Raw genomic sequence first — 14,968 nt, 5'->3', positions numbered from 1 at the left:
CATTGTATGTATCCTGCGGATTAAATGTGACATAACTTATAGATTATTTAAGAAGACCCTCGCTTGAGTTACCTTGGTATCCTGAGTTACAAGTGCAAGTGTAACTTCCAACGGTGTTAGCACAGGTCGCATTTTTGTGGCATGGGCTGGTGAAACACTCATTTACATCACTGCAAAATGTCCCGTTGCCTAAAGGGAAGCAATAAAGTATTCAGGGGAGTCGGTATATACTAGTCATTGTATGTATCCTGCGGATTAAATGTGACATAACTTATAGATTATTTAAGAAGACCCTCGCTTGAGTTACCTTGGTATCCTGAGTTACAAGTGCAAGTGTAACTTCCAACGGTGTTAGCACAGGTCGCATTTTTGTGGCATGGGCTGGTGAAACACTCATTTACATCACTGCAAAATGTCCCGTTGCCTAAAGGGAAGCAATAAAGTATTCAGGGGAGTCGGTATATACTAGTCATTGTATGTATCCTGCGGATTAAATGTGACATAACTTATAGAATACGTAAGAAGACCCTCGCTTGAGTTACCTTGGTATCCTGAGTTACAGGTGCATGTGTAACTTCCAATAGTGTTGTTGCAGGTCGCGTATTTGTGGCATGTGCTGTTCACCACACACTCATCTACATCACTGCAAGATGTTCCATTACCTAAAAAGATGGAACAAAGTATTCAGAGACCAGAGAAGTGGCTTTAGGCTAATCACAGTGGGGCTTATTTACAAGCCTCTTGCCCAGCCAGTACATCACATTTTCCCATATTAAGAGAGATAACCGGTGGCGCAGGGGGCTTGTGAATAAGACCCTATGGGGCAGATTTATGTTGGTCATGCGCCACGTTTGCATCACGCAACTGCGGCGTAAACGTGGCGCATCCCTACGACCCATTTACAACGTGACGCATCTAGGCAGATGCGTCACGTTGTAAAGCCCTGCGCCACTTGTGGGCATTCCGGCGCAGGGTGGGCGTTCCGGGGCAGGGTGGGCGTTCCGGCGCAGGGTGGGCGTTCCGGGGCAGGTGCGCCTCGCAAAAGTGGCTGAGTGAAATCTATAAGATTTCACTCAGTCACTTTCAGGCCAATGCTGCGTCAAAACCCTGCGCCTGCTTGAAGCAGGCGTAAGGCTTGATGCAGCATTGGACAGATAGGGCACCCCCGAGCCTTGCTGGAGCTGCGTCGCGCTTGCGACGCAACTCCAGCAATGCGCCACCTTTACGGCACAGATGCGTCACGCATCTGTGCCTTTTTTGCCCCATGGTGCGCCGCATTGTAAATGCGCGCACCATGGGTGGCGGAGCTGCGGCGCAAGATAACTGGCGCATCCCTGGGGATGCGCCAGTTATCATAAATCTGCCCCCCGGTGTATACTGTGGATGTAGTGCAACATGCCATACTCAATATGTAAGACCCATGCTTGAGAGACCTAGCTATCCAAGGCTACATGAGCATGTGTGTAGTAAGCCCTGATAAAGGAAGAAAGCACTGGTTTAGTTGATGTTCTTGGAAAAACAGCAGGGAGCTCACAAAGCATGGGTTTTTAAAGTTATTTACTATATAATTGCCTTTGGTAGTGTTTGATTTCAAAGTTACTTTCCAAACATTTTACTTCATGTTATACAGTACATGTGTAGATGTTCTCAGTCTCTTTCTTTTCCCAGATGTGTTCCTGCATTTTTGTTTTCATGTAACTTGTGCCTCATGCATTGCGCATACTGCAAACAGAGTTGGATATAAACTAAACTATCAAAGAAATATACAAAAAGAAAGTAGATGTGTGTTCTTGACCGCACAACTGAGAGCTCTGGAGTTAAGACTGAAGGAAGTGGTTCCACCAAACTCCAAATGGCTGCTCATTTGCATCATATGGACCTTGATAATGTCTGTCACCATGTTGGAACAGTGGGGCATATTACCAAGGGCATTATCGCCGCATGAGCGGGACTTTTTCCCGCTAATGCGGCGATAATTTTATCGCCCTATTACCAAGCTGTCGCTAACACTAGTTAGCGACAGCTTGTAGGCGTTAGCGGGCATTTAGGGGCCCACTTTGCATGTCAGCGATAATTATCGCTAATGACATGCAAAATGGGCGTGCCAAGATGTTAGTGACTGAAAACAGTCGTTAACATCTCTAACTCCTTTTAACAACTTTTGGAAATATTCGCGCTTCGCAGGATTTTTACCGCTTTTGAGATAAACCTTGATAATATCAAGGTATCTCAGCGGTAAAAATCCTCGGTGCTCGGCGATATTTTTTTCCCGCTAACCAAGCAATAGCGATAATTATCGCTATTGCTTGGTAATATGCCCCAGTGTTCTTATGACATGCTTCCTTATCCAGTCCTTGGCCTTTGTCCAAATCATATTAAGCAACAAAAACATGTGTCAATTGTCATTACAATTCAATAGGAAACCTTGGAGAAGAATTACAGAATTGTTTTGAAAAATGGAAAGGGCCAAGGAAAATAATTACTGGGATGGCCACTTAAGCAAAGATGTTTTGTATCTGCACTTATTTTCTTGTTTTTGTTCTTTTTAAGAAAATTGATCTTCTTTTATATAGGAGACAGCTACCCAGCTCAGTACAGAATGAGAGGACCACCACTATGGCACAGGGGTCCTTCTACTAATTGACCCAAGGTGATAAGCCACCTGTCTGAAATTAACTGGCAGCAAAACAGAGGTTTTACTTCTGGGAACAAATCCTCTGGGCTGGTCGCTAAAATGGTGGCCTACTGAGCTGGGTGAGTGTCCCCAACCGGTCTCCAAAGTCAGAAATCTCAGGGTGATTTTTGATGATCGGTTAACTTTTTACAGTCAGATCAATGCCATTACAGCGAGGTTCTAGGCTATGCTTAAGTTGATCATTAAGATCCGAGCTTTTATTCCCCCTGAGACCTTGAAAACCGTGGTAATTGCCCATGCAATATCCAGGTTGGATTATGACAATGCCTTGTATCTTATATCAATATTTGAGCAAGCTCCAACGTCTGCAGAATGCGGCGGCCAGATTAATTCTGCAGATTCCTAGGTATGAATCAGTGGCCCAGCGACTGGTGGCGCTCCATTGGCTACCTGTCCGGAAAAGAATAGCTTTCAAGGCACTCTGCATCACATTTAATGCACTTCATGTTAGAGGTCCCCTCTATCTGACCTCCAGAATAAAATACTATGCTCCTTCTAGGAATCTTAGATCGGTCCATCAGAAGCTGCTGCAAGCACCCAGATTCAAACAAGTTCGTTGGGGTGGCAGGTGTTTCTAGGTAAGAGTGACCAAACTCTGGAACAGCCTACAATTTACGATCAAAAACAGTCCGAACCTCATTATGTTCAGGAAATCTTTAAAAACCTGGGGGCATCTTACCAAGCAATAGCGATAATTATCGCTAAGCTTGGTTAGCGGGTATAATAATATCGCCGCGCTCCGATGATTGTTACCACTGAGATACCTTGATATTATCAAGGTTTATCTCAAAAGCGGTAAAAATCGTGGGAAATGTATGAATATCGCTGAAAAATCAGCGATATTCATGCATTATCGTGACAATGCTCTTAGCCATGTTATCCACCTTCCATTGGATAACATGGCTAAGAACTGCTCTGGGCAGGCGTTAGCTTTTGGAGATAATCGCGCTTAGCGCAATTATTTCCAAAAGTAGGTAATAGGAGATAGCGATGTTAGCGACTGTTTCCAGTCGCTAACATCTTGGCACGCCCACTTTGCATGTCATTAGCGATATTTATCGCTGACATGCAAAGTGGGCCCCAAGATGATCGCTATCTCCTAATAGCTGTCGTTAACTCGTGTTAGCGACAGCTAGGTAATAGGGCGATAAAATTATCGCCACTTTAGTGGGAAAAATTCCCGCTAAAGCGGCGATAAGGCCCTTGGTAATATGCCCCCTGGCTCTATCAAACAGACGTCTAATGCACTTGCATCTGCTCTGACGTCGATTTTTAGTGTCAGCGCCATGACGCCTCCGGGCATTCGTTGCGCTTTATAAGTTTTAAAATCAAATCAAATCAAATAATGGCATTACTTCAACTGGCAGAAACTCAGTAGCCCCTTTACCTCAGCTTGGGGCAGTAGTACCATAAGTCTTACAGAATGGTACTAGTTACACCAATTTCCAATGACCCCTCATTTGCATCAACTGGACTTTTTGCTCAACGGATGAGAGAAGAACATGCAGCACTAATTCATGTGTAGACCTGAAGAGGACGGATTGGAAGACAATTGAAACCTATATTTACCAGTAAATCCAGGTTTGCAGGTGCACGTGAAGCTTCCAATGGTGTTCGTACATGTTGCATTTGCTGAGCAGGGTCTTCCGAGACACTCATCTAGATCACAGAAAGTTCCATTGCCTGAGACGAAAAAAAAGATGCAAACTGTTCATTGGTTTCAATCCCTGTTGGAGCATTCTGCATCTGCATACAGCATTCGAGCAGCACAAATCTTTTATCATGAGGAATGAGAATGTGACACTAGGACAGAGGAGGAAATAGCACTCAAAGAATGGAGAGTTGAAGGCGTTTCGACCCTCATCTTTGCCGTCACAATATCAATCTACAGACGTATCCTCACCCTAATAAGTATTTATACAAAGCATTAGAGAAAAAAGTATTGAGTGGACAAAATTTTGTGTTGAGAATATCCAGTACAAAGATATCGTGAAGGTAGGTTTCTATGGGCAAGCAAAGTTTTACTCTATATAACTCCACATATATGTACCTTGACTCTATATATCTGATGTAGTGAGCAAGGCGGATTCATCCGTCGAAACGCGTCTTGATCTGTATTGCATGGAATAAATCATTTTCTTTGATTCCCATCCCACGTCGGTGCCTGTTTCTTTGATCAATGGAATAGGATTGGAAAGAATATATATATATATATATATATATAAAACCATAGGTTTCAGGCCTTATATAGTTAGGAATTAGCATTTAAAAAACCTTTGAAATTCACTGAAAAAACCATAGGTTTCAGGAGTTATATAGTTAGGAAATCGTTTTTAACAACTTCGCACTATGCGAGCTGCACGTAGCACAGTGCGAACACGCGTAGCGCAGCGTAGCGTAGTGCAGCGGTCATTTTTTGCTTGTTCGCGGTCCTCAACATCATGTTTGCGACCGCGAGCAAGCAAAATTACATCCCGGCGAGACTCTCAACGCGGGTAGGTCAGGTTTCTCATTGCGAGTGGTCCTGCATGCTCGCGAGCGCTCGCAATGAGAAACTACCAGTTCTCATTGAGAAAGCTGCCGCTCGAGTAAAAATCTACTCGAGCGGCAGAAAACTACAGCTCGCACTGTGCAAGATGCCGTTTTAAATGATTGCACATTGCCGGATGCTTGTTCGCACCATGCAATCATTGAAAATGCATCTTGCACAGTGCGAACATGCTACTACGCAGCTCGCGTAGTGCTACGTGAAGTTTGCATAGTGCGAAGTTCACTTCGCATAGCTTCGCGTAGCGCTACTTCGCGAACTACGCCCACCCTTATTGCTGACTTGTGCTCTTGGCTATAGCAGAGATTTGTCTTTGTAGGTGAAGTCTGTTATCAGGGGTGAACATTTAGAGGGACCCACAATAGATGGTTTACAATCCAGGAGGGTGAAGGAGTTGATCTGTAGCTGGACAGGCTAGTTGGAGTGATTCAGGCCGCTGCACAAAAACTCCATCTTGATGGGTTACGTTCTGGGTGATAATTAGACATTCATCTTGAACATTATCCTGGGTGAAATTACATTCAGGGACAAAATCTTAAAAGAGATCTGGATGTTATCAGCAGATTGATAATAAAGTATCCTAGAGTTCCTGAAGAACTCTCCAAATGGAAGCAGATAAAAATTAAAACAGTACCAGTGACAGAATGGAGACATGCGGGCTGGCTGAATTAGACTGACATCACTATAAAGAAAGCTACTTATTTTAACTGCTTAAGTTCAGCTTGACAAATGGGAAGTAAACTGGTGATTACCATAGTGCACTCCCCTACACACCCACAGACCTCGGAGCCCAAGTTTAGTGTGCCAGAAAACTTTAAACAACTTGAATTTGCCCTGGCCTTGTCATTGTGGGCATGTTTACAGTAAGCCAAACAGGAACTACTGCAGAATTGGGTAGAGAAGCCCCTGGAACCTTTACCCCATTGTGTACGAAGTGTCTAGGAGGCACCCCAATCCACTTGCTGGTGTCAGGCATAAATGTGGCATTCTAAGGTCTCATCCTCAGTGGGAAACATCCTTTGCCACGCAGTCTTAACCACAACCTGCTTTTACAATGCAGTCCCTGCCCTGACTGTGACATTATCATGTGTTCCTTTACCACACAATTTGGTACAATGACATGCTTTAAGGAACGCAATGTTGCACCAATGTTGGATATTAAGTCCAACACCTTCCCTACTGATACACCCACTGGAGCTGGAATAGTAATTTACACTATTCCAAAGTCCATAGCCCTCCTAAGGCAACCCTTTCTTGGCCTCTTTGTTGCCCAGTGGAAAGGACACACTAAGTGCCCGATTAAAATTCCGATGGTGCAGAGGCGGGACTTTCTTTGTCATTGGCGGGCATTTCCTGTATCTTTCCCACAGCAGTACCTAAAAAATAGATACCACACTGGGAACATCAAAGGAAGTTCCAGCATGGCATGGACTGAAAACTCCATGCCGTGCTGGAACCTCTGTGCATGACTACAGGGGGGCACATGTTGTGCCCCCCTGTGTGCATCCACAAGGCGTGAGGCACAAGGGGGCCCTGCAGGCCCCCTTCCTTTCCTCACCACCAATATTTGCATGGAGGAAAGTCGTAATATGCTTGACGGGACCGCAGCAGTCCCGCCAAGCATATAATCGGAACCTCCATGCCACTGCCAGGGAATGGCGGTTCTCTGGTGGAGTTGGCGGTCACAACGTGGCACGAACACTAGAGTCATAATGTGGTGATTGCAAGACTGCCACCACCACATTACCACAAGTCTGGTGTCCTCGAACCGCCAAACTCGCAATCGGGACTTTAGTGGTTGTGTGCTATGGTTGAAGTCTTTGTTAACAGGAAATTTCCCCTTGGATACTGAGGTGTCCCAGAATGCCTCTCTTGCAGGTACAAGGAGTGAATGAATGAGACAGATGCTTAGGTGGAGAAATACCACAGCCATCCAGACAGCAGGGCAATACAAGCAATCTCCCTTACATTCATATATGCTTCTCACAACAGCACCTTCTCTGGGGACTGGAGCACCTCTACATTCCAAGATGCAGTTTCATAATGGTCACATTTCATCTAACCAGGGTATGAGAAGAGATAAGCAGTAAGACTTCATATAATTCACACAGCCTTCAGTGTCACAGCAGGCACAATAACTAGAAAGGCCGAATCATAACCGTATGACAAGGAGATTGCGACCATAATACCGATTGTCCACTAAAAATGATGGAGCCCTCTACAGTAGCTACAACCCTCACTTTGCAGCCACAGGCTGACGGCCCTAAGTGGTGCCCTGACCATAAAGGCCGATGGAGCCAGGTTTCAAGTAGTTGCTCTTTCATATCCAGCACTAGCATACGCTGCAGATATGATTTGAGAGAGTATTGCCCAAGGGAAATCACGTTCTTCAGGCTCAGGACTAGCTCATTGCTGATGGTAAATAAAACTGTAAACACCTTCTGGAGCATTGACAGTCAGGTACACACAGACACACTCAGAAAGGAGCTCAGGCAATTAGGTAATCACCTGCAGTATAACTTGCCAGACTCATGTACACTGTTTACAGCAACTCTACAGCACAGGCACTGTCCACTCTAACAGCCAAAATACTCAGCATGACATCTGGTCTGCAATCACACCAGAAGGAGCGCATCCCTACAATTTCCAGTGTAACCTTTAGCCCATCCCTCGACAAACATGTCTACACTAATGTCCCCATACCCAATGTATGCCACACAGACTTTTACTCTCCCTTGACAAACATTCTTCCAGCTAGATATGATTGCAAATGGTATGTGCTCTTAATGTATACTAGATCCCAGATTCCGCTTGAAATAGTAAATGCTTATGTGTATGCACATCCAGGGTTTCAGCTTAAGCTCTTGAAAGTATATTTACATTTAGAGTGGTCGGCCTCCTTTAACACTGCCAGTCAATTTTATTTATACTCAGATAGCCTTAATACGTCTGGGCGAACAAGCAACATTCAGGGATGTGTCAGGACAACTATATTATCAGCTCCTCTGCATCTCCAAAGCCATTTCCCCACACTATGAGAAACAGCCAAACCAGCCATCAGGAATCCTCATTTACCTAAGGCTACACCAAATCCAGCCTGGGTCAATGTTGACAACATGAAACTTGTGTCACAGATCATATTCACTCACAAGCATCAACAAATCCACACTCTTGAAATACTTGTGGTCTCTCCCAGCAGACTCTTGGATTCATTTTTCCCAACAGAAAAAACAAAACAAATAAATGTGTACTGATTCATGGGTCCCTGTATGTTCAGATGCAATACAATGTTTTCTATGGTGCATTAAGTGTAAATTAAAGTCATTGAGAATGTTTACATTTCACCTGGTTGTCTATATTGGTAAACGGGACATAAAGAAATGGCGTTGAAGCAAGCAAGCTTCTCTCGGAATGTAAGTGAAATGTGGACCTAAATACTAGTTGTGAACTGGATTCTACAAGATATCACAATCCCGCTGGTGCACCTTCACCTCCTCAATGTAGTTTCTTTATAACACCTCCCATGTCCACATGGCCTTGTAGACATCTGGCTCAGTTGGCAAAACGTCTATGTGTTGCTAACCCCTTACTTAAGTTCATCAGAATGCTGCAGATCTACCATGGATTAGTCAACACGAAGCTGAAGCTCCATCAGTCATTGTGCCCATAAATCTTGGTGCTCTGCTGTATCAGATGCCCACTCTGGTGCCCAAGGTCCGAGGTATTCCAAGGGCTCTTTGTATTGCCACTGCTCTAAGTGTTTGTTCCAGAGATATCCCAATGGGTGCATTCAAGTTCCCATCTTCTCAGCTGTACAGACAAGCACCGGTTGAAGACTTAAAGACCTAAAAGAGAGGAGTTCCTAGTACCTGCTTCACAGAACAAGCATCCCTACAGCTCCTCATTGTTGGCCAACTCCTAGCCCCTCTGAGCAGGAATCTAGAGAATAGTCTGCAGAAGGAGACTGAAAAGGAAAGTGTTGTGGAAACTCAAGAGCTCAAGCAAGGTCCTGCAGAAGACTCAAGAAAAACTATTGCAGAGGAAGAAGAGTATGTAAAGGAGTGGAGGAGTAAGAAGCCCAACCTGAGAATACTTCAGAAGAACCTTTATATCATTAGAAAAGCAAGAGCAAGGGAGCAAACAAGAAGCTGGTTCTAATTCCACAAAAACACTTGTCTCAAGTTGAGGCCTCCACATCTCTCACAGTATAGAGTGTCATGTAAGTCTAACAGGGCAGCGGACTGGATTTCTGTGTTGTCGCTTGAGGATGGAATGAAGGTAGTGGTGCTGAAAGCATAATTAGATGTGATGATTCAATGTCCTACCATCCTGTTCCACCAGAGGGAAAGAACCCTCTCTAGAGGACACTAAAACAGCCACACTGCTGCGGTGCCCACACATGAGCTAATGACTATCTTAATCATTCTCCCATGATGAGCCAGAAACAAAAGAGGTCTCAGAGGCATTAAAGCATGAAGGACCCTTTGACACTGAGGGACCGATTACAAGTTTGCCGGTTCAGGAGCGGACCGGCATGCCAGTGGCTCACTCTCACACCGCCAAACCTGTGGTCGAGCCGCACACGAGAGTACGAGTTTCCTCATGTCTGGTGGGGTGTTTTTAGCATTTCCAGGGTGGTGTCTCTGAATATGGGCACCGCAATGGGAACGCCCAAAAAATGTTCCTGTACGGCATGGAATGTAAAATCGATGCCATGCATGAACAAGGGTGGATGCACCAGGGGGGGGGCACAAGTTGTGCTCCTCTGCATGCATCCCCATGCAAATGGGCATGAGGTGGCACTGTAGGGCTTCCTTCGGGATTGCTAGCGGTTTCATGGCAGAAATACCTCCATGACACTGCTGACGATCCTGCAACTCATAATAGGCTTGGCGGTGCAGCAGCAGCACCACCATGACATTTCTCATGCCCTGACCGATGTACACTATTCCCTGGCAGCTGTGGCATTGCAATAGTGGTCCGACCACCCAACTTATAATGGGGCGGTCGGACCACTGGTGCTGCAGTGGCTGGACCACCACTGACACACTACTGTGAGTCTGGTGGTCCGTGGACCGCCAGACTCATAATCCGGCACTAAGTCACACTTATGAGAGTAATGACTGAAGACTCATGAATTGACAGACAGGACTTCATAAACACCAAGTCAGTGCCACCTTTTTCAGGGTGGAAATCCTACACCTTGATCTACGGCTGACCCATTATATGCTATTCCGTATTGCAAAGGGATAGAGGCATTGTGCGAACGGGGCCAAGCCAAATGATATTTAGCATGGCTGTTCACCTTTGTAAAGTGAGAAAAAAAGGAATGACAGTGTTAAAGGACCATTGTAGAATAACCTTAGTATCCAGGGTTACAGGAGCATGAGTAACTTCCAACAGTGTTAGTGCATGATGCGTTTCTGTGGCATGGGTTTCTACTGCACTCATTTACATCACTGCAGGATGTGCCATTACCTAAATAGGATCATAAAGCATTTAGAGCATTGAATTAATGCCATTCACCAAAAGTATCCAGTGCACTGACTGTTTCATGGTATCCAAGATGTAAAAGATCAGATAAGTGCCTGCACTTAATGTGTTTTTTTAACTGGAAAGTCCTGGCTCTACAACCGTTGCTTGCAACACAATATAATGTAATGTAATGTAATTTGCACTTGTATAGCGCCTATCACCCAGGGGTCTCTAAGCGCTGTACAACCCTTCCTGGCTTTTCCCTGTGAGGTGCCCACTCCTGGGCACCCCCAAGGTGAGGCCAGGCATCCTAGCGTTGTTATGGCCGGTGTGGAGATTAAACAAGCTATTGCCCAGAGTTGCGGAGTGGAACCCATGATTAGAATAGGCACCGAGGCAAGAATGATCAGGTCCAAGGACATTGAGCCCAAGACCCGCTGAGGCGGGAATTGAACCCTGGTCCCGTGTCAGACCGCTGCCTCAGGGTCCGCCGCTCTAACCATTGAGCCACGCTTCTCCACATATAAAGTTATGCATGTTTTTTTCCTGTGGACAGTGGTTAATTTCCACCTGAGGCAAATAGCAATTGTTTAAATGTCTATCAATGTTTGTAAGAACAATGTGTCACATTTAACTTCAGGGAACATCCAGAGTCTATTTTTACTTGTTGATGAACAGGGAATTATAGTTTCCCTGAATACATATGTAAATGTTTATAATACTAATTACAGGTGTAATTTCCAACAGTGTTAATGCATGTTGCATTAATGTGGCATGGGCTATTAGTACACTCACTTTTGTCTTACGAGACATCCCATTTGTATTAGCATTACTCACAGTAGGGACCCTTTGCACCAGGTGTGAGGTGAAATTATTTGAACATCCTGAGTCTAATTTCACTAGTTGATGAGCAGAACATTTAAGTATCCCTGAATATTGACCACCATGATGTTCTTTTCCTTGCCCCCTGTCATCTGGCTGAGGGGTACCTGACCCTCACTAAACTTGTCATAAGTTACCCAATCTTACTTATTCTTTCTGAATAATTATTTCCCTGTAATAAGTATCATGGAGTTGTCTAGCCTTGTTTTTTAACTGTTTATGTTTTCTCATCATTTTAACTATTTTGATTTGACAGTCTTTCTTTGTTGCCCGCTTTTACTGTGCCTGACTTCCGCCTGAAGTGCGGTGCACCAGAGCTCACTTCTTACTTTCCCCTTTGGTGCTGCTTTCAATGGGTCTATAAAGTGGTAACCACAGCCCAGATGTGCACATCTAGAGCACCAAAGACAAGCCCCTTTGCACCTGCTTGAGTCCTGAGGTGGGTAGCGTGTAGTCATTATGCCTCCCAGCGGATAGAATGCAATGAAGTGTTTAGCACAGATACAGGATTTGTTATTCTCAAATTCTGCTCTCAAACAAAATAATAAGAAAGTCGTTTGGTGAGAAAATCTTTGTCACCCCTTTTCCCTCTGGAAAGAAAATTCAAGCTTCCATAATAAAAACAACAAAACTCAAAAAAAAATAAGATAAGAATCCACAACACACTCAAAGAAGGCCTATGGGAACCTCACTCTGTGGTTAAAAACAGACTCCAAATTAATTATTTAATTACTTATGACACTTCTGAAACTTTAGTTATTACAGAAACTTGGCTTGCAGATGATTGCAAATTTATTTTAGAAGGTTTAGTGCCAGGGTACTACAAAATATTATAGGATTTGATCGCCCAGGTAGGAGTTATAGAAAACTTGTAACTCGACTTATAGAGTATTTAGGTGGACCCACGATTGAGTTACCTTCAAATCCAGAGTTACAGGAGCATGAGTAATTTCCAATGGTGTTTGTGCAGGTCGCATTTCTATGGCATGTGGTGTTGTTCAGACACTCATTTACGTCACTGCAGGATGTCCCGTTACCTAAAGAGGACAAATGAAGCCGTTAGAGCATTGCATTCATGACAGTCGCCAGGTGTATCGGGTGCGGTGACAGTGACCTGGTATCCAGGAGGTGCAGTGTGGGATAGGGGACAGCATTTCATAGGTTTATACAAACGGTAAAGTCATAGCTCTCCAACTGTTGTTTGCAATACAATATAAAGTAATTAATGTTTTTTCTAGCAGCACCATGTGGACAGCGATTAATATCCACCTGAGGCAAACAGCAGTTGATTAATTGTCTATAAATGTTTATAAACATATTGTACTGCATTTACTATGAAAAGTATTCCACCAAGAGGAATACACTGCCAGGGAGATGCAGTAACACCTATTTATAATTAGCTCAATAGGACATGGCCACTGGTCAGGCCTAAGCAGGGCTTAATTTGTAAAAAATTAAGTCAAGGCCATTCTAGGTAGGCCACTGCTGCCTGTGCCACCCATACCCTGCCAGCGCTGCCAATGACAGTACCAGCATAACACCTAAGCTTCGACATCCAACAGTTGTGACAATTCATACAATATCAGGCCACACAAAACTATAATAATGGCATGAGTGGCTGGTATTTGTTTTCAGTGTACATTGACTTAACTAACACAGTTGTTGTGCTTATCTCAAAATTAAAAAGAGAGTGCCACCATGTGGTGGACTGTCACTGCAGCAAGTGCTGACAATTTAGTGATGGAGCCAAGCACCCGAACCAACCGGCACAAATTAAGAGCTGGGTATAAGACATCTGGCAAAGAAAAAAATCTACTTTATGCATACAGAACACCATGTCTGTCAAAGAGGAGGAGCTCTCTTATATTACATTGGTTTCCATGGTGACAGGTGCAGGTGTAGCTTCCAACAGTGTTAATGCATGTTGCATTCATGTGGCATGGGCTGTTAGTACACTCACTTTGTCACAACAAGAAGTCCCAACTCTAACGATGACGACAAGAGAGTACTGAATTATTTTTATTTGCATTGCTCACAGTAGGGAGCCTTTGCACCAGGTGTGAGGTGACATCATTTTAACATCCTGAGTCTAATTTCACTTGTTGATGAGCAGAACCTTTTAGGATCATCTGGCTACGGGGTGCCTGGCCCTCACTAAAACTGTCATAATTTACCTAATCTTATTTATTCTTTTTAAATAATTATTTCCTTGTAATAAGTTTCAATCAGTAGTGTGGCCTCTTTTTATAACTGTTTATGTTAGTTTATCATTTTATTTTTTTGATTGGGCAGTCTTTCTTTGTTGCCCATTCTTACTGTACCTGACTTCCATCTGAAGTGCAGCGTACCAGAGCTCACTTCTTACTTTCCCCTTTGGTGCTGCTTTCAGTGGGTTTAAAAAGTGATAACCACTGCGCAGATGTGCACATCTAGTGCACCACAGACAAGTCGATATGTACCTGATTGAGTCCTGAGTTTGGTAGCGTGTAGTCACTATGCCTCCCAGCTGATAGAATGCAATGATTTGTTTGCCACAGACACAAGGGGGCATATTATCAAGGGGGTTTATCTCCGCTTTTTTGGCTTTAAAAGCAAAGAAAGTGGAGATAAAATTATCTCCCTATTACCAAGCTGTCGCTAACACCAGTTAGTGACAGCTAATAGGAGATAGCGACCATCTTGGGCCCCGCTTTGCATGTCAGTGATATTTATCACTAATGACATGCAAAGTGGGCGTGCCAAGATGTTAGCGACTGGAAACAGTCGCTAACATCGCTATCTCCTATTACCAACTTTTGGAGATATTCGCGCTAAGCGCGAATATCTCCAAAAGCTAACACCTGCCCTGAGCAGTTCTTCACCATGTTATCCAATGGGAGGTGGATAACATGGCTAAGAGCATTTGCTCGATAATGCATGAATATCGCTGACTTTTCAGCGATATTCATGCATTGCGGCCGTTTTTTATCGCATTTGCGATAAACCTTGCTAATGGCAAGGTTTATCTGCGATAAAAATCGCCGATGTGCGGCGATAATTTTTGTCTCTAAACAAGTTAGAGACAAAAATTATCGCTAGTTGTTGGTAATATGCCCCAGGATTTGTTATTCTTAAATTCTACAAAGAAAATTCACGCTTTCCTAATAATAACAGCAAAACTCATAATAGTAAGAAAATAATCCACAACACACTCAAAGAAGGCCTATGGGTCCCTCACTCTGTGGTTAAAAACCGAGTCCTAATTAATTATTTAATTACTGATTACACTTCGGAAACTTTAGTTATTACAGAAACTTGGCTTGGAGATGATTGCAATTCTATTTTAGAAGGCTTAGAGCCAGAGTACTACAAAATATTATAGGATTCCA

The 14,968-nt window shown here is 43.9% G+C and overlaps 1 protein-coding gene across 1 annotated transcript in view; it reads right to left on the bottom strand.

The window, feature by feature from the left end:
* Positions 1-43: 43 nt before the first annotated feature.
* The window catches only part of LOC144792126 (uncharacterized), a 201,893-nt gene continuing 186,968 nt past the window's right edge, over positions 44-14,968 (bottom strand). Inside the window, exons 39-43 of the mRNA XM_078667000.1 lie at positions 12,518-12,637; positions 4,265-4,378; positions 543-662; positions 308-424; positions 44-189 (exon numbers count right to left, since the gene is read on the bottom strand). Of these exons, the coding sequence (XP_078523126.1) occupies positions 44-189; positions 308-424; positions 543-662; positions 4,265-4,378; positions 12,518-12,637 (617 nt within the window). The remainder of the gene's footprint in view (positions 190-307; positions 425-542; positions 663-4,264; positions 4,379-12,517; positions 12,638-14,968) is intronic.

This window comes from Lissotriton helveticus, chromosome 11 (assembly GCF_964261635.1).
Source record: "Lissotriton helveticus chromosome 11, aLisHel1.1, whole genome shotgun sequence".
Taxonomy (NCBI): domain Eukaryota; kingdom Metazoa; phylum Chordata; class Amphibia; order Caudata; family Salamandridae; genus Lissotriton; species Lissotriton helveticus.
This window is presented reverse-complemented; position numbering and strand designations above follow the sequence as displayed.